The sequence below is a fragment of the Anser cygnoides genome, chromosome 23 (assembly GCF_040182565.1).
Source record: "Anser cygnoides isolate HZ-2024a breed goose chromosome 23, Taihu_goose_T2T_genome, whole genome shotgun sequence".
NCBI lineage: Eukaryota > Metazoa > Chordata > Aves > Anseriformes > Anatidae > Anser > Anser cygnoides.
This window is the reverse complement of record NC_089895.1, coordinates 4,345,033-4,369,016: the sequence shown is the minus strand read 5'-3', so window position 1 is coordinate 4,369,016 and position 23,984 is coordinate 4,345,033. Positions and strand designations below refer to the sequence as shown.

The following is a 23,984-nucleotide window of genomic DNA, read 5'->3' as shown; positions in this document are numbered from 1 at the left end:
TCAGGACGCAAGAAAAGATGCTTCTGATGTCATTTACCATGTTGTAAGAGCTATCTGATGCAGCAGAGGCACATCTAATATACAGGTTGTGGTTTCAAGACTGAATTTGAGAGTAGAGGCTGGAGAAAATACCTCCTAGAAAATAGCAGAAGCCAGGCATTTTTGGAGAGGAATTGTAGAATTAACTTTTTGAAAGTGATTATGCTTTTTGTCTGCCTGGACCAAAAAAGCTTTTTTGCAGATACAGGTGCTGATGGTATTGAAGAATTTGAGGCTTCCTAACCTGAAAGCCCATCAACTTGATTTAAAGAACCTGTGATAAATTGTGTGAACTCTTGTTTTGGATGCACATGCAGGGGTGTTGACTTCTGAAAACATCCTTTTGCTAAGTGAACAGAACAGTTTTCTAAACAGTATAAAAAAATCACTTCCTCAGTGACTCAACTGTCTCCTCTTGTGAGGTTTGTCTTCAACAGTGACACCCTCAGTCTCCACACACCTCAGGACAGGAAAGACCTGAATTTATAGCTTGAGTAAGCTGTGAAAGATCTACAGGGTCTTTATACATCAGGATGTACCTTCTTTCTTCTTTTTCAACACTCAACAAGCCCAGGGTAAAGGAATCTGGGTAAATATTGTGGAAGGCTGAGTTTTTTTTCTCCATGTGGCAAGGTAAGACAACGACCTGTGAACTCTTCAAATCTCTGCTTAAATTGCTTAATGATTCACTGTCAATTAAAGGCTGTACTACATGTACTTGTTCACGACCAGAGGATTAACACTAAGTTCAGCATGAAACTGGCTGATTGAACTGGAAGGACCTGGACAGGGAAGAGGATGTATAGCTCGAAGTGTAAGGAAGAGTTTTCTTCATCATGAAGAGAGTCAAACATTGGAGCAGGTTGCCCAGAGGCTGGGCAGTCTCTAGTTTTGAAGGCTGACCACAGTCAACTGGATAAAGCTCTGATCCTGCTTGGAGGAGGAGATGGGACTGGAGACCTCCTGAGGTCCTGAAATGAGTTTGTGGAGGCCTCTCACTGGGTGATACCACTATAAGAAAGTTAACTTTTGGAAGTGGGTAGGCTCTGTACTTAGTTGATAGACAAGGCTTATATGTACAGCCAGGCTGTAACCTGGGGGTTTTGATTGTTTATTTCCTGGGGAAGTTGGTCTGAGAACCTCTTACCATACATTTCTGTCCTATAAATCACACTGAGATACAGACGAGTTACTTTTTATCAAATCTCAGCATCGCCACTACCATTTCTAAACTCTGATTTAAAATGTGTGTAAAAAGCTTTCTTCCAGTCTTCTCTTAATGTCACAAGTAAGCTACAAAACTTGCTGATTTCACTTCTTAACTACTGGTATTGCTGCACACACAGTAGTGGTGAGCCCTTTTTGCTTGACAGTAGTGTTGTTCCCTTTGGAGCAGGCTGTCCTTGGAAGGATAGCAGTGTTTCTAGGCTCTCAAAACAGCCACAAGCTTGCTGTTTCTCCCTCTGAGTCCATCCATAGCATCAGGAGGATTTCTATAGCCATCATGTAGGGTTTGCATTGTCACTGGAAGTGTTGGTACAGTGCCATGTCTCAGACTCCTTTAGAAGCTCACTGCAGTGCTGTGGGCTGAACAATGCAGCCAGCTCTTGCCAGCTGTTCTGTCACCTCTGGAATGCTGGAAAAATATGGTACGAGAGGCAGAACAGATCCTTAGGGAGATGCTTTCTACTCAGTATAGTAGAAAAAGCTCCCGTTTCTTGAATCCAGAGGATGACAGATCTGAATTGCAGGATACAGCAGAGATTAATGTCAGGTGTACCTTTGGAAGGCATTTCTTCTCCCAAGCAATCCTGCTCAAGGGCTTAACAGCTGTCCTGTCTGCCTTGCAGGTTTGTTACATGACGTTAAACAAGATAATGTGAAGTGACTGCTGCTAAACTGCAGGGCTTCTTGGCTGGTTACTTGGTTTGGCTGTGACCTTGTGACTATCATAGGTCAGAGGAGCATGGCTAGCTTCGGCCCGTGACCTGCTGGTGAAAGGATGGAAGAGAAGCTGCTCCACGTGCTGAGGCAGGCTGCTGGTGGCAATGTACTGCTGGGTGAAGGAAGGAGTTTGGGGAGAAGTTGTGCTCATTGCCCTGCATCCTCTCTCTGCCTTCCTTTTGCTTAAAGCTCTCTGGATGATGTTGTGCTGTAGCGCTGGTCACTTGTAAAAGGATGCAGGCAGCAGCTGTGCAGAGATCCTTCACTGTGTAAGGTAGTCTCAGTTACAGAACTTCATTCTTGCGTTTTCATTGTTATGGTGTCTGATAGGGTTAGAAAAACTCTGAAACTTCTGAAAAACTTGTGAAATCCTCAGTCAGAAAGCCCACTACAGACTGAATGCAGACTGGAAAAGGGAGGAAAACAGGGATGAACTTGGAAGCAGGCTGCTGAATGTGAAGAAAGATGCCAGCTGTGTTGGTGAGGTTGGTAATGCAAAGAAACTGAAACTGTAAGAGAAGGAAAATCTAACTGCCTTCATTGTCAGGGATAAAGCAGGTTTTGGTGAGGAGGAGCAGAATGCTGTCCTGCTGGGTATCGTGTGCTGAGCCTTGGAGTTTTGTCTGTAGCGTAGGCAGTTTGGGGCATCCTCTGTGCTCCTGTTTGCCTCCACCTCTTGCCCTAGCTCTCTCCCTGTCATGCAGTAGGTGTGCCCTTCTGCTCACTCAGAGCACTTTCTCCTTCTGGTTACCTGGTAGGTTGGTAGCAGCATCGCTGCCCATCCAAGGGGAAGAAAAGCAAGTGAGGAAGTGCTGTGCTGAGGCTCCCCAGGCTGTGCTGCAATGACACAGGGATGGAATGTGACTGCAGTTCCTCACCAGAAGGAGCTGGCTCTGCTGCTCCTGGATGTGCTGCTCTGTCCCCGTAATTTTACAGAGGACAACATTCTGTTTTTGGTGCCACAGAAGCTCAATGCTTTGCTCAGAGGGAGCAGAGATCCACTCTTGTAATGGACTGAGGTTTTGTTACCAGCGCGTGGCCCAGATTTCAGCTTGTTCTGTAGTGCTGCTCATCAGCACCAGACACTTGCACAACTTCCCCTTTGGCATAGATGTATTTGATGTAGATATGTGTACTGAAGCTTCAGACAAAATAAACCTATTTGAGGGCAGCAGGCTGAGTAATCTAGTGCTTGGCAGCTGCTCTGCTGTGGGGATTTTCGCTTTGCTGTTAGCAGTGCTTGTGACATCTTTAAATGAAAAGAGGAAGGAGGAGGCTGTAGCTGGGCAGCCCTCATTAAAGTAGCTTAAACTGCAAATGGTTTTCCTGAGGAAAGAGATCCTGCTGGATTCTGTATGTCTGCAGACAGAATAAATGGTATTGCTTTTAGGAGCACGGGCTGATATCCTAATAACCTTCTGCATACCTTACATTTTGAAGTCACTTCCTTGAGAAAATGCTGCTTTTGAGCATGGGATACCTAAGTCTATGTAATGCTAATACAGTAAGAGCTCAGTTCCTGTCCTCGTGCAGGTATTGTACTTGGTGAGTACTAGGCAACTTCCATCAGCTCTTGCTGGGCTCCCTGTGCATAGGGAGGTGCTGTGCTTTGCCTTGTGCTGCCCACTGATAGCAGCGCAGCACCTCTCCTGGAGAAGAAGGCTTCTTCCAACTGCAGGAAGCGCTGGTCTAGACCATGGGTTTACTCTTCAGCCTGACTGACAAGCCCAAGCAAGATAGCAATCACGTTGCTCCCTTCATTCCTACAAACACAGCATATTTGAGAGAGGCTTTCTAAAAATCTGTCCAGGCTGAGGATAGCTAAAATGGGAGGCTCCCACTCTGGACTGGGAGTGGATAGCACAAGATGCAGCTGTGAGAAGTGCCTTTGTTCTTCCCAGCTGTCACCTAGGAAGGAGACAGATGGGGAGCTCTGGTAGGTGATGGCTGAGAACTTTAGCATGGATTTCTTCTAACACAGCTGCTGCTGCTAGCATTAAACCACAGTGATTCATCGTTAACTCACTTCAGAGGGGAAGGAGTGCTTTGTTACCAAAACCTTTTTCCTGATGGCTTGTTTTGTCCACTCTTGCAGTCTTAGCCAAAAAGAGCTTCCAATACAGGAACAGAAACTCTGGACAGAGGTAGAAACAAGCTTCATTCTTGCTGCTCACTGCTTTCTTCCACATCTACTGATTACAAGGCAACACTAATGAATAAAGCTACTTGGATGTGAGGGCTGGACGGTGTGCTAGGTAAAGTGCAAATTAGTAAATGAGGAAATAACTGAAAGAATAGAGCTCTTATATAAGAGGGTGGCTCATTATGGATTATGTAGCATTTAATGCAAATAGCTTTGGGCATAAACACTGACATTTAAAACTTCTGGTGGCCTAATTGTGGAGGGAATGCCTTTCTAAATGCAGCTTGTCTTGGGATGTTCCAGCTTCAGTGCTAGAGGGAAGGAAGGAGAAACATGAGGCTGATGTGGCAACTTGGCCAGGTGCTGACTCTTTTTTAGCACTGGTATTGAACTATACAGTTTTACTCCATCTATGGAATGGCTTCTGGAGAGTAGTGCTAGCCAAAATACTGTTGCTTGCTTTGTCCCCTCTTTTGAGCTGGGACAAAGGCTTGCAGTGCCAGGCCGTGAACCAGCCTGGGGAGCAGCACCTTCCTGGATGGGTTCCCAGTTCAGTCTTAGCGTGCTCGCATTGACGCTTGTGCAAGCAGGGTGAGGAATGGGATGGGAAGGGCTGGAGGAGAGGAACTGACTAATGCAGCACTGCTCGTTGTGGCTTTCAATGCACTGGAATGACCTGTGACTGGACGGCAATCCTCTGGTCCATTAGTAACTACAGTGAAGGTATGTGTGTGTTCCTGCTTCCCTTTTTTAATCAGACTGGCTTTCGACAAAGGCTCCAGAGTAGCCGACCAGCCTAGTCAGTTTGAAACCCTTTTGAAAGGGAAACTGAAGCATTGCAGTGTTGTAACTCAGCCTTGTCAGGGCAGGTACCTTTGAGTCCTCTGCCCTTCCTGTTCATTTCCCTGACTCTGCTCCGGCTGTCCTTTGTCTATAACTCTAACTTACATTTTGAGGTGTGGTCTAAATGGCTTACTCTTCTCGTGAATTTCTGTGAAGATGGACTGCAAAGAGCTCTGGAAGACACTGGCACTTCTTCCTTTGTAGCCTTCTAACCTACAGGTCCTGAGGAGCTCATCAGAGATGCTTCCCTGCTGGTTGCATTAGCACTTGGAGCTTCCACTTGTCTTAGAGTTTCTAAGATCTTTGCAGAGCTCAAGTCAGCCCCTTGCCCTGAAGGAGCCCTTATGAGGGTAGTGCTATATGGTACCTGAGCAGAAGCCTCAATGTAATCCTTGGTTATAGAAAACTTTTTAGAAACTGGGCTGATTAACTTGTGTGGCAGCAGAAAAGCAGCACGGAGGTGGCTGCTAAAGGACGGGGAAGCTGTAAGGCAAGCACTGTTCGTGTGCTTGGTGGTTAGTCCCACAAACTAGTCTTTCAAGTGCAGCTTGTTTGTTAAACTGGGGGTTCTGTGTTTGCAGCGTGCCAAGTGGAGACTTCAGCCTTGCTGGGATGGGAGGCATTCTCTGGCAACACCGCTAATTGACATGCCAAATCTCAATAACATAAGGAAAAGGCAATTGAGGTGGTCAGACAGGTTCAAAAGTGTACAAAAGGTGATACATGGGGCAAGGTGGAAAAGTTGCATGTGGCCTGCCTTCCTGCTCCCTGTATGACTTATTTCTGTAGTCTGCAGGCAGAGCAGAGCTGTCCCTTGAGACCATGCGAAGAAATCGTAATGGTGAAAAGCCTGTGCCTCTTGCAGGTGACTTCTGTTGGGATCTATGCTAGCGTAGTTTTTCTCCTTGAAATAAGCTCTCCCAAGTCTCCAGGACATCAGTGCCTTTTTCTTAAGGCAGAGACTTTGTTCAATCAACCTGGAAACAGCTTCCAAATGGCCTTAATTTCAATATAAGCAAACCCTATCCCCAGAAAGTGTGTTATTGACACAAACAATGAGGAAAAGAATCACTTGTCGGATGCTTCAAGATTGGAAATGGTACCAGGAGCTTAAAAAAGTGACTTTACCAAATGTGACCAGTGAGACTGCAACCTGGTATGCAGCAAGTATGTCTCGCTTGGTCTGGTAAAGCATTTGAGCCAGTGCTTCTGTGTCCTCTAAATGGGTATCTGCGTGCTGAAGCACATGGAGGACTTGTTGCGCTGGCGGAGCGTGTTGCAGCTGGAGCACCGTAGCCTCCCGTAAGTTGCTCAAACAAGTGTCTCAGTGCATCGGCTGGAAACAGCTTGCTCTGCAGAATGGCCCTGCTGATGACTAACGTCTGCAGAGCGCTTTGAGCAGGAGTAGGGCTGTAGATAAAAGTATAGCAACTGCACTAACTCAGTTTCTATCTGCAGTAGCTGCATTGCTTTGTGACCTTGCTGCAGTGTTTCCTTGCCCTTCCCTCAGAGGAAGAAGGGAGTTGTCTGGGTCTTTCTACTGCTATAAAACCATAGACAGGTCCTGTCTTGGCTCAGGCACAACTGCCAAGGCACAGCTTCTTTCTATTTCCTCCGAAAGAATCTATCTGGAGCGCGGAGCTGTGGCTCAAAGCTCAACTCCCCGCATCTGATCTTCATCAGCTACAGCATGTCCCCACTCCAGCCTGTCCACAGCCTCTGTGTTGGAAAATCAAGGAATGTCTGCAATCCATTCGTATGTATTGCTAACTTGAGCCACGGGGAGAACATAGCTGGGCTGGTGTCTGAGCATGCGGCAGTCTGTCCTGCGGCACCAAGCACGATGCAGATGCTGAGTTCCACCTGGCACTGGAGTTGATCAAATCAGTTCCCTAGGCTTGTAGCAGTTGCCAGGAAATAACTTGCTAGAAACTATAGTTCAGTTGCTTCTGGAAAATAGCATTTTGCCAGTTGGCTACGAAGTGCTATTCTAGACCAGCAGGATGTTGGAGAAGAGCAAAGGGGAGAGGTGTAAGGAAGGTCACTGCTGCAGCTGCAGATGTGGGACATGGGAAGGGACGCTGGCTATGTTTCTCAGCCCTTGGCTAAGATGCGGAGCTGTCAGTTGTGTGGGATGGTAAACTTGGGACTATCCTGCCTTTGGGGAAAGAGCTTTAGTCGCTAGCTCTCTGGCCTGTTCGCTCAGCCCCTGCTCCCTGTGGCTTCTCTCAGGCCCCAGGGTGAACTTAACCATGCTCCTTGTGCCATCCGATGCCGCCTGCCCTGCTGTGCAGGTACTGATGTGCCTCTGTGGCGGTGCTCCGTAGTGGTAAGGATCTGGTTGGAGTCAGGCTTTCTGTTGTACAAGGAGCATGCACAGGGAAACCACAGCGAATTGCTCAACTCCTTTTCGCATCTGTCTGTTACAACACCAATAAATGAACCACTTCTAGCCAGAGTCTCGCTGTCCTGAGTTCAGCAGCGTTTGCTGTGTAACAGCCCTGGTCTGTGAGTAAGAGTGGAAAGGAAATGGACACATCACAGGGCAAGGAGATGAGAAGCAGTGCTGTCTGCAAGGCAGAGGTCTGAAGCCAGCTGTAGGACTGGTTTAAGCTATGTGTCCTTCTGATCCTGCTGGGATACTGAGGACAATGCATCCTTGAAGCAGCTTCAGGAAAAACTACGAAAGAATTGCTTGAGAGTATTAGAGTAAGTAGACTCTCTATAGGAAGATGGGCTAACAGCTCTCATGCCAAAAATGTATCGTCTTGCAGGGACTGAGAGCCTCTCAGAGCTGATCCCAGCCTCTATGGATACAGATTACGGTGCTCCGGCTGGCTTCCTCTACTTGAGAGGGAGGCAGGGAAACAGAGGCCCTGATGAGATGCCTTGCTACCACTTGTCCTTTCGGGAAGGGAAGTCTCCAGCCCAATGTGTTATGAAACAAGGCTGTCTGCAGTCCGTGGGGTACGCTCAGGCACGTGGGCTGGATGAAAGGTCATGGATTGTGCTGCTGGACGGGCCCTTATGTCAGTGTGGTGTGCTGATCTTAGTGCTGCGCCTGTGAGCACACGTTAGTCATAAGTGGGAGAGGCTGGGGAAGAACACATGTGCTGTTGTGGTTCTGAAGGCTCGTTAAGGACGAGCCTGTCCCTAAGCACAGGGCTCGAGTGCAAGGGAGAGCTTAGCACTGCAAATCTTGTCTGTTTTAGGGCTTGATGCCCACCAAAGATGGCATTGCCGGAGCACATAGGTGCAGCCTACTTCTGAGAAGCTCTTTTAAACACCGAGCATGGTATCTCTTCAAGGCTCTTTAACTTGCATTAGTTGGCATTTGTGCATTCTCTGGGAACTACCTTAAACAGAGCTGCAAAGAATCTAACGACCTTTCTGACATATCCCCTGAACTTCCTTTGCAAGGGAAATCTGCTTGAGTTCACTCTTTCATTTCAAGAAAATCTTAGTTTTTGTGTAACCAAAATTGCCATTTGTAACCAAGTAACCAGTATTCAATAGCAGAAAGTCTCTGGCAAGAGCTGCAGGACTCTTTCTGCCCGAGTTCCTTCCATTATTGCAAATACTTTGCAGAGCTACCTCTCCTGCTGCTCAGAAGTCCTTTCTGCTAGGATATGCAGCACTGCACTTAGCAGGAGCAGGCTAGGTAGGGGGACAGAGGAGACTTGTTCATGTCGGTTTCTAGTCAGTGGCTTACTTGAGGATGGGTTGTTCCAGATTTAGCTTACTCGGATGTGCTGACTTCTGAGTAACTTCAGTGTTGTGCTGGAGAACCAGCCCCTCCATTCAGGGTGTAAGAAGGCATACTGTCCTCATCGCACTGCCTTTCAACACTGCAAAAATAGCTAGAAAATTCTGCAGAAGCCTTCTTATCCCAAGGAGAGGTTCGTTAGAGTATTGTATTCATATGGACAAGCTGGTTCAGTGGCTACAAATCCCAGCAGTATCGTACAGTGGCAAGCTCTTGGCTTCCTCAGAAGCCTCTCCTGGGTTGTCTCAGGGTGGACGTGCTTATGCCAGCTGCCTAACGTCCAGGAGAGCAAAGCTCTCGGTATCTAAGACCATGAAACGTGCTGCTTAGGAGAACGAGGCTGTTGGCTTAGCAAGGTGGTTCGTTAGCATTGTAGCCTGGGGAGGTCACTGCCAAACGCTAAACTTCTTGTTCTCCCCATCCCTGATGTGCTTATGCAGTTCATGTCAGGGGCCTCATTCTGCTCAAGGATGTTCCTTTCTGCTCGTTGCTGGGACACGTGCCATCTGAAATGTTCTTGCCCTACCTCTGATGATCTCAGTGACTGCAGTTTCACTTTCTGCAGAGGCCACGCAGCCCTGCCAGCAGCTAAACCTGCTGAGCCAAGCTGCTGCTGCTGCTCCTCGCTAGGTGGGGCTGGGGAAGCTGCCCCTGTGGCACTGCGGCAGCCTTCTGCATGTAGAGTGAGATAGCAAGGAGGCTCGCCAGTGCTGCCAAAACCAATGCTAGCTAATAAATGTTGCCTGCCCAGCCCTGATCTAAGAACAATTGCACAATTGCAACACTCCGAAACCAGCTCCAGCCACGTTTGGTGCGATCGTTCCTGTCATCTGCTTCGTAGCTGCTCGTTCTCTGCTAATGCAGCGCTTGGGAACTTCAGAGTAGGTAAGCTTACTCCCCCTGCAAGGCTTTGTTCAATATTTAATGGGGTGGGAAGGGTGTTAAAGCTAGAGTGCTGGTGAAATGGTTGCACCAGGGCTGGATGAGGGGATGGCACAGCCTTGCTGTGATCACCTTCTGCAGGAGGCAGAAATGCACACTGCAAGTGAAGCACCACAATCTTGATGCTAAGAATTAAGGCTAAATAAAACAGGGGGTCCTGATTCTCTGGGACTAAGGCTTGGATGCTGTTTACACTTGAGGCTTGCAAGTTCCTTTCTTCCCCGTGCTTTTAGGATGGCTTTGTGGCATCAATGTTCATTCTTTGCTTTTTCGCTTGGTTTTACAGAAGGCCTATGTGGTCAAGGGATCTGCTCTTAAAACTGAGGAGAAACTGTGGTGTTGAAGCAGATTCTAGAGTTCACGTCAAAGAAAGGGGGTAGCTCTGTGTGAAGGGCCTTCGGGGGTTGTGTACAAAACTAGCATGTCAGATACCTGGAACCACCTTGCACGTTCTCCAGGTAAGCTGCTGCCAGCCAAATAATAAAAGCAGCAGTAGTGCAGCTCCTGTCAGTTTAGCTGCTTTACCTACTAGCTTGTAGGATGAGCATTCAGCCTAAGGATTTTACCAAGTTTACTTAATGTTCTTCTGTTAAAATCATGGAAACCTGAGCAAAAGTACGTGTGCTCTTTCTGTGGTCTCGTTTACTAGAGCTGTGTCCTTTAGTTCAGCTTTCCAAAGGAGTAAGCAAGTAAGTGTGTAGAATATTTTCTGTCGTTACCCTGAGGTTTTCCAGACGGGAAATCTGTAGGGTAGGGCTTTGATTCACTGTCTGCAGAGTACGCTGTGTGTGTTCGAAGGCTTGGACTCTTACCTATAGAAGTAGTCTTACAAATATGGGGGGAAACATAAGCCACAGTAAACTAGAAGAAATAGGCTTGAAGTAAGACTGGATGGGAGATCAAGGAGTTTCAGGGCTTTCATGTAATGGTGTAACTGATGTCCCAGACAGGTGTTCTGGAGCTGTTGAGCTGCAGAGCAAGGGAAGACCTGTGAGGATCTAAGTGATTTTTGCAGTCGGATTCACACAACTTTCTGTGACTGACTGAAGTGCTTCTGGTCCTTCCTTCTGGTAAAGCTTGTAACTGAAGGAGAATGACTTGCCAGTACTTGACCTAATGAAAACATCTGTTTTCGGTGGCTGAGTGCCTCACAGGTGCATGCATTTTCCAGTAAGTGTTCTTTGCTTTTCATTGTTTTGGATAGGCTGCTCCTAGAACTCGATGCCCTTTGCATTTTGGGCTGAGCCATCCGTGCTGCGCAGAGGCTTTGGCAGTGCTCTGGCAGCTCAGGAGCTGGCTCGGGGGATGTTAATGGAACCAGCAGTGACTTTCTGCATGGCTGCTACAAATGCTTTGCCTTGTGTGGAGGCATAATTGCGACTTTGAGGGCTCTCACTGCTGTGCAAGCTGTTTCCAAATGGAGCTGAAAATCTGTACAGAGCCTTTTAAAATTCCTGGGTCACTTTGAGACGGAGCTACCTGACACAACCTCCCGCTGTGTGAAAAAACTTGCATGGGAACAGCTCTTTGGCTTCAGATGAAACAATGAGGGCTTCTTGGGTGAGTGTTCCTTGGCTTGCATGCGCTGCATTGATAGCTGGGATTGCATTTGTGTGCTCGGATGAGGTGAATGGGTTTGAATGCTGGCATGGATAAGAATGAGGCGAATTGTCTCGGAACGATAGACAGCGTTTTAGATTTGGGTGACTTTTTAAACCGATCTGTGTGTGCCAAGGCACTGCTTAGCCTAATGCGTGCAAGGTGTTCCCCAGGTTCTGGGTGACAGGAGGGAAGTGACTGAAACCAAATTCTAGTTACTTGATTCACACCAGGAAACAAAATATCCTGCTGGGGGTAGTCGAGGCTGCTGTCTGCGTGGCATCGGCCTGCTTGGGTTCTTGGTTGTGTTCTGACAGGCTGGCTACGAGCTGGAGGCGCCACGGGCACAGGATGGTCCTGCTCAGTTGTACACAGCATGGTGGTGAACTAAATTATAGTGACTGCTTCGGGAGAGGGCTGTGATAGGCAAATGATTTTCCTAAATAGAAGTTGGAAACCAACTCTGCTCTGACTGCTGTACGCATTCTTTTCTTTGCAAAGCCTTGTTTAAAAAGGAAAAAAATGCTGTTTTCCATTTAGCAGCTGGAACTTTGACACCATCCATTGAGACGTCTTTGCTATCTCCTACCTTGATCTATTTCCATCAGGCAGTAGTTTTGAAGGCTGGCATTTCTTTCTAGTATGGCAGATCTCCTTGCTCTGAACAGTTAAACCAAGGAGAGGTCTAACTCCCTGAAAATGGCAGTGAGCATTTTGCTCTGAGACACACTTATAACTTTGTTCTGAAGCTTTTAAGTCTAGAAGATTACCAATAAAAACAGAAAATAGCATGGGAGCAAAATGGAGCATTATATTGATAAAGTAAAGCAGTATTCCAGCAAGCCTGAACTGTTGATGCAATAGGTAAAAGCACTTCTACCATTTGTACTTAATCCTCTAACTTCTCAAAGGTTTTGGAGTAGCTGGCTCCCTAGCATATCCTTTCATTTATGGCTGTCTGCATCTCATAAAGCTATCCAGAGCATTAATTTGTTCGTTTAGGAGAGTAAGCTTCTCGCCCTGTCCTGCTGAAGGTAAAGTGCCTGTATTGTCTTGTGCATGGCAAAGCTTTTTTAAAAGGGGCATAATTGTACCTTCTGATTGTAGGGCGAGGTGCTACTCCGCAGTTTTAGACCAGGCAAGGGACAGTGGAGCCAGCTCTGAGCTGAAATCACCGCCTTGCCCTAATAACGAGCCATGTTGTGCTTGAATCTTGGCATATGGCGCTCAGTGTCTGACCTGCTCTCAGTCTAATTGACCCTTTTGTTGCGATCTTTTTCCCCTTTATTTCTGTTTATTCTGGCTATAGTCCTTCATCTTATGGTATTAGTCTGCCTGGGGAAAGAGTCACAAGTAAGGCGAGTGGCGACTGGCGCTTGTGTTGAGGAAAGGCTGCTTTCCTTGTGGAGCAGGCAGTGAGACAGTGTCCTACCAAATGTGTTTCAGAAGTTCCTGTCTTGAACTGGGGTGATTCCCTTTCTGGTGAAGAGAGGGAGAAGAAAAAGCCTCTAGATAAAAGCTGACATTGGCAGGAGGGAAAGTTATAACGAACGAGGCGTTGTTTCGCTAATGGGGAGCGCAGAGTTGTGTTCCTACTTCTCTCAAGCATTGCACTTCAGAACAGTCGGCATCGGTACTCCTGCAGTCTGGCAGGCTGCTTTGTTTTGGTTGTTGCTTCCTATGCAGTGTTCTCACATGTACTGTACAGCTCTCAGGAAATCTGCCTCTCTCCCTCCTGCCAATGTTTTGTTCCTTTATCCTAATCAATGTTCCAACAGCTGAACTCGCCTGGAGGCTTCCAAGTGGGCTGTAGCCAGTGCCTCGTTGACAGCCCTTGTCCATGTGCCATAAGCCTTGGGAATGCCAGGTAGCTCATCTGGTGCTTTTTGCAGAGCAACACAGCTCAGCCTCAGCAGCCTGATGGTCCTGCTCCCAGCCTGAGCAAGTGGCTTGCACTGAGGCTTCTTAAAATCCTACCTTCCAGCCAGCATTAATGTGCATCTCCCAGGAAAGGGAAGGCTCCTGCCGGAGCAACTTGAGAAATCTCATCCTAACAGAGCTGGTGTCAGCTTTGTGAGCGCTGAAGCCCTCCGTTTTATACCTCAGGCATGAGGGTTTGAAGATGGGAGAGTGGGGACCACTGGGAAAAACTGCTGTTAAATCCTCAAATAACTCCATGGGATACGTGTGCTGAGTTTAAGTACTACCACGCAGCTCCCTGGGTGAGTTTGCATGACTTGTGATGTTGTGACAATGCGGGTGCTTTCACACCAGCAGCCTGGCTTGTGCCTGTAGCAGCTTGCTCTTGGGGTCCCTTGGTTTGATGCTGCAGGCTCCCAGGGTGAGAGAGGCTTTGCCTTCGGAGGCTGGGAGAGCCTCTGCCACCGAGGCACTTGGTCCCAAGTGCCTGTGCTAGGTGGTGGTGGCACTCTGAGCTTTGGGGCAGAAATAAATAACACAGGTATTGTGCCGGGGTGTGCTGGCACCCAGTCACTGTGCCATTGCTCAAGTTGTTGTGTGGCTTCTTGCTGCTTCTCAGCTGTTGACTCGCTGGCTTCAATAACAGAGGATTTGTTTTGATGCTGTGGATGGTATGTGCTTAACATATACGCTTTTCAGTCATCTTGTCAGCTTGTAACGTGATTGAATCTCATTTAAATGGTATTTGTTTAATGAGCCTTCTGTCCTTCCGTGCCATACGTCTGAGGTCCCTAAATGGTTAGGAAATAGCCATCCTGCTGCTTAGTAATGTGCACTGGGATGTGACTCTTAAAGAATGTCAAGGATTTTTCCCTTCTGCACTTAACAAATAAAAAGAAGGGGCAAGAAAAGGAGTCATCTCTTAAGAACTACCAGATTTCAGCTGAGTGTTCCCATGGCATACCATGGAGTAGGAATAAGTTGTAGGGAAGCTGGTGAATTGATCCGTAACCCAGGGCATACGCGAACCTTCCCTGTCACCTTCTAGCTGAAGCCTTGCTGCTAATGTCCAGTAACCTTATTTTTAAACCAGACCTGATTCATGCTCATTTTCTACGCCAGATGAGGTCCTGCTTGTGAGTAAGTGTTGTGACTGTAGCTGGCAGGAGCCCCGACTGATTGCCTCACTTCAGGAAATGTTAAAATAACACTTTTTTTCTTAGAAAGCCAGTTCACTCCCCTCCCACTTTTAATTCTCCTAATAGCTGCCCCCAGTTTGGCAGCTGCCTCACAGAGGGCTGTTTGTGTTGCTGAGTGAGAGCAGAGCCACTTCGGTGGATGCGGAGCTGGAGGAGAGGCGCGCACAGCGAGCTCGTCCCTTCAGGCAAGCTGGCTTCAGCTTTTTAGAGGGTTCTCTAAAATTTGGAAGGAGAACTGCTAAACGGAGAAGGATCTCACTCCTCCCCCTGGACTCTGCATCTGAAGCTGGGAATTTTTTTCCTCCTGGAGAAGAGGAGCTGCCCCAGCTGAAGCTGCTCACTTGAGCCGAGCCATCTGGGAGGTGTAGCCGCTCTCCTGACGGCAGCGATCCCCTGCAGCCCGTAGTGCCAACGGGTGCCTCCTGAGGCTGGACCCAGCTGCTTTATCTGCTGTTCTGGACTTGCACAGTCAGGCCTTCAAGGTACTTTCCAGAGCTGGAGAGGGGCTGAGCTGTGTCCTGAAACCAGTGTCGATGGCTGCTGGCTGCCTTGCCAGCTGATTGGGGAAGGTCTGTAAGGCTCCAGATGGAGCAGCTTTCATCTTACTGCCTGGTTCCTACCTTGCTTGATCGCTGCTGGGGGGAGATGGCTTGTGCTCAGTGCTGTTTCTATTTCTCTCTTGGAACTGTTGAAATGTTGAGGGAAGCAAACTATTTATGGCTGGGTAATGCCACCAGGCAATCCCTGGGTGTGCGTGTCTCTGTGGTATGCGGCCTTTACTCCAGGGGATGGTTGCCTTGAAGGGGGTTCTCCAAGAACTCCTACAGCCGTCTGCCAAAAAAAGGCTGCAGTTCAGGCTTCCTCATCTAAGGTCTGCTCTGGGAGCCCTGTGGAGGAAGCACTCAAGTACCAGCTAGAGGAACACCGAGTGTTCACCTAGCGTGTTTGTGAATAAGCTGTTTTGGACCCTGGAAAAATATTGCGGGTACCGGGCTTGCTTGCAGTGCCTGCTCTGCTTGCCAGCCTGTGATCCCCTCCCTGAAATGGAGCACAAATGTAGCCCTCCCGAAATGCAGCCTGCTTTCCTTTCCCTGGAATGGAAGCTGTACTTATGAATGCTTTGCATCCCTCTATAGCAGCAGAGGGAGAAGTTAATTCAGCAGTGCCACCCTTTCCTGTAGGGATAGCTCAGATTAGGGCTTTGCACAGCAGCTCTCTGTACAAACCAAGCCTTTGCTACCGGTCAGCTGTAGCAGGCTGCTACAGGGCCCAAACCTGCTAATCTTGGTGTGTTTTAAAATTCACTGAAGCTGTGTGGACTCTCTCTGGGTATTAAAAATGCCTTGTGTGTTTTGGCTGGCTCCTCTGCGGATAGCTGTTCAGATGGCCTTGGCTGGAGAACCCCAAGGTGGGTGGAAGGAGCTGGAGTAACGAACACGGGTGATCAGCCTGGGCCTTCTCTGGGTGGGTGTACTGCTCAGCCTGGTCTTGTGGCACCACGTAGAGCTGGTAGGCCGGGCAAAGGTAGTCCTGGAGCACTGAAATCTCAGGCATTATTACTGTGTACTGAGTCTTCTGTGTAAAAGAAACTCTCTTCTCAATTTATCCAGCCTGACTTGCATGTTGTCCATGACTTAAGGCAAAGGACAGCTGGAGTCAGTCTGACCATAGGCCAGCTCTCAGGGTTTAGTAGTGCAGGAATAAGGAACGGTACGTTGTAAAGAGATGAGCTCTGGTGGCTGAACCCACACCTTCTTTAGACAAGAGGAGGAATTTGAGTGCCTCTCTGAAGAGGACAGACTCGGTACCTGTCTGTTTGATCTATATGCTCTCTCTGCTATGCAGGGTACGCTGCATAGGTGGCATGCATTCCCCGTGCTGGTGGAAAGGAAGGATGAATTGTCAAGATAAATGGATTGAAACTGCTCTGTAAATGTTGCATACAAGGCTGTATGTGGTAATGTTTAACTTGTCTCTTGTTTTTCTTTCCATCCATTAGGCAATACTGACTAGTGTACATCTCGACAAGGTCTCCAAGCAACATTTCCTGCAGGGCTGAATGACAGCAGAAGCAGCCGGGCAAATTGATGAGCTTGCTTTGGGAGCCTACAAGTAGGCAAAACCCGAACGCACGATGGGTCAGAAGGTCACAGGTGGGATAAAGACTGTGGATATGAGGGACCCGGTATACAGGCCTTTGAAACAGGAGCTCCAGGGACTTGACTACAGCAAACCCACACGTCTGGACTTGCTACTGGACATGCCTCCGGTGTCGTACGAAGTCCAGCTACTGCATTCATGGAACAACGACGATCGCTCGCTGAATGTATTCGTGAAGGAGGATGACAAACTGATATTTCACCGGCATCCGGTGGCTCAGAGCACAGACGCTATCAGAGGCAAAGTGGGATACACGCGAGGACTGCACGTGTGGCAGATCACGTGGGCGATGCGGCAGCGAGGCACGCATGCCGTGGTAGGGGTGGCAACAGCAGACGCCCCTCTGCACTCTGTAGGGTACACCACGCTCGTAGGAAACAACCATGAGTCGTGGGGATGGGACCTCGGGCGCAACAGATTGTACCACGACGGCAAGAACCAGCCAAGTAAAACCTACCCTGCCTTCCTAGAACCAGATGAAACTTTCATTGTGCCGGATTCCTTCCTGGTGGTTCTGGATATGGACGATGGGACGCTGAGCTTCATTGTGGATGGGCAGTACATGGGTGTTGCCTTTCGGGGACTCAAAGGGAAAAAGCTGTACCCCGTGGTGAGCGCAGTGTGGGGACACTGTGAAATTCGGATGCGCTACTTGAATGGACTCGACCGTGAGTATAGCTCTATTTGTTTTAGCAGCACAAATAAAAATCTGCGTGCCGCTTACGTGCGGGCTTAGTACACCATCCTGGAGGGTTTTCACTTTCCTGAAGAGGTGAGGATTTCATGGCAGCAGTGGGATTTAGAGAAATCTCTGAATCCTTAGTGGCAATTAAAACAGCTCGTCTGGCTGGGTAACATGTTGTTAATAAGGTGCTGCAGGGAGCAAGTGAAGTTTGGGGAGGTACAGCGGGAGAAGGAGGTGCCAGTTTGTCTGGAGCGATGACAAGCCTTCCTATACTGCTACCAAGGTCTCAGCAGGAATGGCCTTTTTGGCCAGTTGTTCTTTGCAGTGTAATCCTGGTGCCTTCTGCAGGGAACGGTCCCTGAGGGACAATCACCTTCCTGCAGTGCCCGATGAAGGGACTCGTTAAAATCCCCTGCAGGAAGGAGTGGGAAGAGCTGTCCCTGTCTGAGGAAAGGGGAATGTCCCATCTGTGAAGAAAGTAGCTTGCTTTGTTTCTTTCAGGGCAGGCTGTGCTGATTTTCAGTGTGGGGCTGGATATTGCAGCCAGCCCAACTTGCATGCCAGGCCTTTTACTAATAGGGACCTCAATCCCTAGCTAAGCTTAGTAATAAATTTGGCTGTCCAAATGTGCTAAAGTCTTATCTCTCGTAGTCAGAGGTTCCCACTGGGCCAGACTGTGACTCAGTCCTCTGGGTAGGGTGGAGGAGAGAGGTGAAGGAAGTGGATTAATATCTGGATTTATGTTGTTACTGAAATAAATTTGGCAATATTGATATGAAAAGGGTAGTGTTTCCCCTGCATTCCAGAACGGTGTCTGCCCAAAGGCTGTAGCATACTAGGCTTTTATTTGTGCTTAGAACATGTTTGTTATGACGCTGGGCCAGCCGTGTCAAACCCCTGGCACTGGTGACGTGGGGTATGGAAAGCAGCACTGGCACCTGAAAACTGAGCTGTCAGAACAACCAGGAGAGCCTTGTGAGGGGATGGGTGTAAAATCCACAAGTGCTTTGAGAAATATGCCTCAATTTGGCAAGACAGGTGCCTATACAAATGCTTGCAGACCTGATGTGTCTTGTGTTAGTGTGGGCAGAAAGCAAGGCGTGCTGCTCAGAGCAGAGAGAAAGGGCCAGATAGCATCTCCTGCTGCTTAAGCACCTCTGGTAAACTCCTCTCTTATTCACTGGGTTCATAGGCAACCAATGACACTTCCGAGGAAGCTTCTTTTAGGTTAGAGAAGTCCTGCTTGACTTTGGAAGCAAACACCTGCATACGGCAGGGACTTCCCAGTGTAATAATAAAGCCTGAGACACGCTGGACCCAGGTGAAAGTCTGCAGAACAACTGCTTGCTGCCTCTTATTGAAAAGCAGTTACTGGATTCTTCAGCTCTTGATTCTTTAAACTGGTTTAGAAACGAGGCTGATTGGATGGTCTGGGCGTTCAGCTTATTCTGTCATGGAGCGTGACTAAATTCTTTGCAAAGCAGCTGATCTATCCACTGAGACTGTTGCCTCATAACCTATTTCTACCATGAGCCACAACATAATTGATCTTTTCCAAGGGAAGGCTTAGCTCAGAAAAAATAAACTGGGGACTGTCCCTCAAGCGGTGTGTTACTCAGACAGTAGCGCCACTATTTGCTTTGCAGCTGGCGAGCATTTCAGTGGCTGTTGAGGCACGATCTCAGCGCTCAGCATAGGTGTATTCCTGTAACTATTCTGGTTTTTCCTATAGTCAGCCTTCTTCCCATCAGCTTTTTAGCAGATGAGCTCAGAGCAGGAAAGGCTGAATAACCCCGGAGAATTGAAATCTTTTGAAGTGAGAGCTTTTGGCAAAGCCTTTTCTCACCAACAGAGAGGAACCGAGCTTATCCTGCCACAGCAGCTTATAGAATGGCAGCGGCTCCAGCAACCAGGTTTTTGGAAGGGTCAAGGCCAAAGCTTGCAGCTCCCTTCAGAGCCAGCGAGTCTGTGGGGCTGTCTGCACAGAACTGCTCTTAGCAGGGAAACAGCCACCTCCTGTATTGGATTTGGTTGTAGTGTGCTCTCAGCATAGGAGTGAATCATGGGCACGAGGCCAGGAATGACAGGACGCTATTTTGGCACGGACAGAAAGAAGGTGTCTGGCTCTAACCCCTTCTGAGCATTCAATAGCAGCACTGTGTCCAGTGATTGTAGTGCTTGTGAATGGAGGGAGGTCAGATGTGTGTGCTTTCTCTTCTGGTCTATCTTTAGTAAGAGGGGGTTATCAGGGCAGAATAGCTGAGGACAAAGTTCTGCTCTGTGGGAAGAAGATCCTCTCTGCTTTTAAGGCCATTAAATCAGAATATATTATGTTAATGCTAGAGGCTTTGGAAGCCCAGGCCCCTCGTCCTCTGGCTAGACAAGGCCTCTGCCCAAGCTACTTCCATATGGAGCAAGAGGAGTTGGGACAGACTTGGAATACAGCATGCTTGTACCCCAGAGAGGGTACAAATTTTTGTTTAAGCTACGTTGGGAAGTGCCAGAGGAGTGCTGCCAGTAATAGGTTTCTCCAGTCGTGTCGCAGCCAGAGCCAAGACGTGCAGTCCTGCTGTACAGAGACCTGTCCCTGCAGGAGAGGCGGCGTGGATCCTGAAGTAGGTCGTGAGCAGCAAGACGGGCAGTGCTGGGGGGCTGAGCAACCCGGGGGCTGCTTTCTGGCACAGGACATGGTGACAGATGGTAGGAACAGCACTGCCCTGACAGCTGTCTGGTTGTTCTCCACCCATCTCTCCCCGCGGAAGAGGTGTACTTAGAGGTGTGATGTCTCAGTAACGATGCTCGAAGCGGTTCTCCGAAGTTCTGGTGCTAGAAAACATTCCCCTGCAGCAGGTAATAGCTTGGGATGCTTAGCAGGGATTGACTGGGGGGGGAAATAAGGCATTAGTTCAGCTCTGGCTACTAACTTAAGGAGGAGACAGACCAATTAGAGTGCAATTTCTGACTGTTACCAAGTATCTTCAGCTAACAAACTCTCCTTCCCAGCCTTTTTGCCAAAAAACAGATAAACTGCTTTCTCTGCTTTTCATTAGAGACGTTTTTTACGTGGACTGTTACTTTTTCCAAAGTAGAATCAGGAGTGGCCTGAGCAGAGATGACTGATCTCCTCTGTCTGAGCTTTTCAATGTTAGCTGTTATCTTTGAACTTGGAAGGAAGGGATTTGTGTCCACCTATTGATGGAGAGGCTTCTGGTAAGAAATACAGTAACATGATCGTGCTTAGAAATTAAGCTGTCCCAGTCTCTCAGCTGTTTAAAACAGCTGTATGAACAATCAGATTAATTTGGCTTGTAGCAGTGGAAGCTAGAGCTTGTTGGCATCTGTCAGAGTTCCTGAAAACTGCAGCTTCTCAGCCAAGCTCTTCTATTTTTGGGGTTGTTTTTAGGTGTCTGTGTTCAGCCTGAGATGTCTCTAAAGAAAGCTTTCTAACGGTGTGTGCTGAGCATCCAGATTATTAGGAGGATGTCCAGTTACCTACTGAATTTGGGATGCCTTTGTTTTAGCTGTCTCTTTGGGGCAGAGGAACCCCTTGGGCTTGTGCAGGTGAGCTTGGACAGACTCAGCAACAGGAGCTGTGAGAAACTAATCTGTGTTCCTTCTGTGCAGCTGTGATGTGTTCGCTCTGGCTTTGACCTCAGTCCTCTGTATGCTGTCAATGACTGTTCAGCATCAAAGGACCCCATATGCCTTGCCTGAAAAAACTAGTATTATCTTGTTCAGTGTTTGTAAGTACAAGGTGCAAAAATAGTAGCAGAAGACGCGTATTTTTCCCAGGTTTGTAATGTAGGAAAAAATCCTCTGATGGGAAATGTCACAATACGAGTAGTGACACGAAGCTTTGACAGATGGCTTTGCTTTTTTCATGAGAAGTAGCAGCAGAAATGAAAGGGGTGACTGTTCTGTTTCTAGTGGATAAAAACAAATCAGAGTACTTTCTGGGTGCCCGTACCATATGATGCTACCGAACTGTCTGCTGCTGTCTCTTACTTCAATAAATCTCTTCCAAAGGTTTTTGGATAGTGCAGCGAGAGGCACAAGCTAGAAGTCGTGTTCTTACTTGAATGTTGTTGCAGAGAAGAAACATCTTTTAGGGATTTTAGTTTCTCTCTTCCTTCACACGCAACTGATTAACTTAAGTAACTTCCACAGAAATGTCGTGCCCTGCCCGTGTGTTTGAGCTGAAGCTGCTGACTTGTGGATGCTGAATGGTTTGGGTTTTGTGAACAAGCCAGGCATCCACTTTTCTTGCTCAATCTTTTTTCTGGGGGATTTCTAGAACAAACAAGATGAATGTGTAGCTTGTGGCTTGGGATGTTTAACGTCTTGGGTCTCTCTCTTTCCAGCTGAACCACTGCCTCTGATGGACTTGTGTCGGCGAGCTGTGAGGCTTGCTCTGGGCAAGGAAAGACTGAATGAGATCCCTACGCTGCCACTGCCAGCCTCCCTCAAGAGCTACCTGCTCTACCAATGACCTTCATGTTCCGGGATTGAGAGTTGGAACCAAGGCAAAATATCTGGAGCTGACCCACTGGGAGATGGGTTTGCCACCCTTGTGTCATCGCTACTGTTGGAACTCCTTGGCCAAAGTACTTCTGTCACTGATACAGCCTCCATGTGCCCTTACTGGCAAGCTCTCAAGTAGTCCTTGTTTCAGAACCGAGTGTTTTTGTTCTTTGGAAGTCACTTCCCCTGCACACTTCAAGGAAAAAAAAAAAAAAGGAACACTTAGAAGCTCTGTTCCTCCCTGCTTCTCCTGACAAAAGGCTGTCCTGCATCCTTTGGGTTGTAGAGCCTGGGAGTGAGCCCTCCTGTACCAGCTGAAGGGAAGAACGTAGTTTAGGGGAAGGGAAGGCACTAGGAGTGGTCATCTTAAGACCAGGTGCTAAGAATGGAAAGGCATGGGGTGGCCAGCAGAGTTGGGAAGAGTCTGGAATACCAAGAGGAATTCATTGCTGAGTTTTGAAAACCAAAAAAACCCAAACCCTGAAACACCAAAACCAAGAACCCTTCCACCAGGACACTTAAATTGGAGGAGGTGGTTATGTTGCTGATATCTGTCTCTCTGCTAGGACTCCTTACAATGTTTCACAGACAGTAAACCTTGCTTTCTTGTTTATCACCATCACACTCAGTTCTCCTGTTCCATTCTGTCCTGCCTCCTCTTAGTGGGTGTGACTCAGTTAGTTGAACAGTCACCCCATGTCTTCATCTGCCCTCTTCCTCTTGACTTAAAACTGTAGGTTTTAGTCTGGGACTGAAGGGTTTCTTGCTGATGTAGGGACAGGGAAGGGACTTCTGCAATCAGGTCCCTGGTGAGACAGACTGGATGTCCTCAGACTTGTTACTCAGCTGTAGGTCCTGCCATCTTAAGTCTGCTTTCTGTATAGCTTGTTCCACGTTAAGGTTTTAGAGAAACACGGTAATTCTCTAAGGGCTATTGCAGGGAATTCTCTTCTTGAATAAGCTGCTTAGTCACCCAAACCAGGCTTTGTTCTGCCATAGACCGTCAGCATAATCTCCGTTTAGCTATGCAGCTGGATAGTTCTGTCTGTTGCTTGAGGGTGGGAAGCTGTCCCAGGGAAGGTGGTGGCAGTGTAGCTGCGGAAGTGCCATAAGCAGACCAGAAATCCAGAAGGTGGTTGCTGCAGAATGTAACTTGAGAGACTTTACTGGAGCCCAACGGGGTTGATCTTCAAGCACAGCAAGAAAATAAACCTCTCCAGAGCTGGGGGGTTGGCAGGGGAGAACTGCAATAAACAGGACAAGCAATTCAGGCAAAATCAGCACATCCCAAATAGATTCTTGCCTCAGTAGCCAAGTAAAGAGGATGACACTCCTTTACTAGCAGGAGCTGCTCTCTTGACCTCTCCACAGGTTACTATGCTGCCTTTCTGGGGTTATTTTGCACATTTCTTTGTCTTGAAAAAATGTTTGTGTGGTTGGTTTTTTTTTGCTCTTGAGTTATTCCTTCAGTTCTGTGTAGGTACAAATGAGTTTAGTTGTTGAAAATGTTAATATATATATTTGTGGTGTATGTATAAGAACATGTTCTAAACAGCTGCTGTAGGGTACCTTTTTAAAAATAAACTACTTACATAGTATATTTTTTAAAGCACAGAATTGGTGCCAAGACTGGGTGGGGTATGATGTGCCCCTTTCTTTTTTAATCTAATATTGTATGATTTTTTAACATAGAGGTTTGTACTAGTTTCTGTTACAGGGTGGGACACAAATTGCACAAAAAATAGTGTGTATGGAGCCCTACTTGGTTGCCTTCGACTTGAACCAGTGTCTTCCTTAACTCCAGGGAAGCCTGTGTTCTCCTCACTTCTAACGCTCTTCATGCTCCCTTGTCTCCATCTCTTCTCACTTCCCCAGTACATTTTGTACAGTTTTAAAACTCTCACTTCCTATTTTATGGCTGTAGATAATACTTGGTAACCTAATAAACTTTATTAAATATTGCTTGATGCTGAGTTTTATTTGCATGAGATGATCAGAATTTTCCATATCTAGCTTCTGCGTGAAGGCTGAGCATACTTTCAGGAACTCAACCCAAGTAGGTAAAGCAAGGGCTGTTGGGCCCTCGCTTTGAAGAATAAAAATTTAAAGCTGGCACCTAAAAGCTGTGTGTAGGTGGAGGGCGAGCTGCAGCTATGGGTAGGCTGTTGGAACCTGTGATGTTGTACATCTGCCATTCATACCTAAAGATAGCTATTCCTGGTA

At 47.7% G+C, this 23,984-nt stretch overlaps 1 protein-coding gene across 3 annotated transcripts in view; it reads left to right on the top strand.

Moving 5' to 3' along the window:
* Nucleotides 1-23,723, top strand: part of SPSB1 (splA/ryanodine receptor domain and SOCS box containing 1) — a 39,388-nt gene extending 15,665 nt beyond the window's left edge. Inside the window, exons 1-3 of one of the 3 annotated variants that reach the window (XM_066982104.1) lie at nucleotides 10,956-11,237; nucleotides 16,395-17,223; nucleotides 21,602-23,723. In XM_066982104.1, the coding sequence (XP_066838205.1) occupies nucleotides 16,530-17,223; nucleotides 21,602-21,729 (822 nt within the window). In that variant the 5' untranslated portion in view covers nucleotides 10,956-11,237; nucleotides 16,395-16,529 and the 3' untranslated portion in view covers nucleotides 21,730-23,723. Of the gene's footprint in view, nucleotides 1-10,955; nucleotides 11,238-14,503; nucleotides 14,965-16,394; nucleotides 17,224-21,601 lie in introns of those variants that run through there. The other 2 variants (XM_048067375.2, XM_066982103.1) reach the window with 2 other exon arrangements.
* Nucleotides 23,724-23,984: the final 261 nt, after the last annotated feature.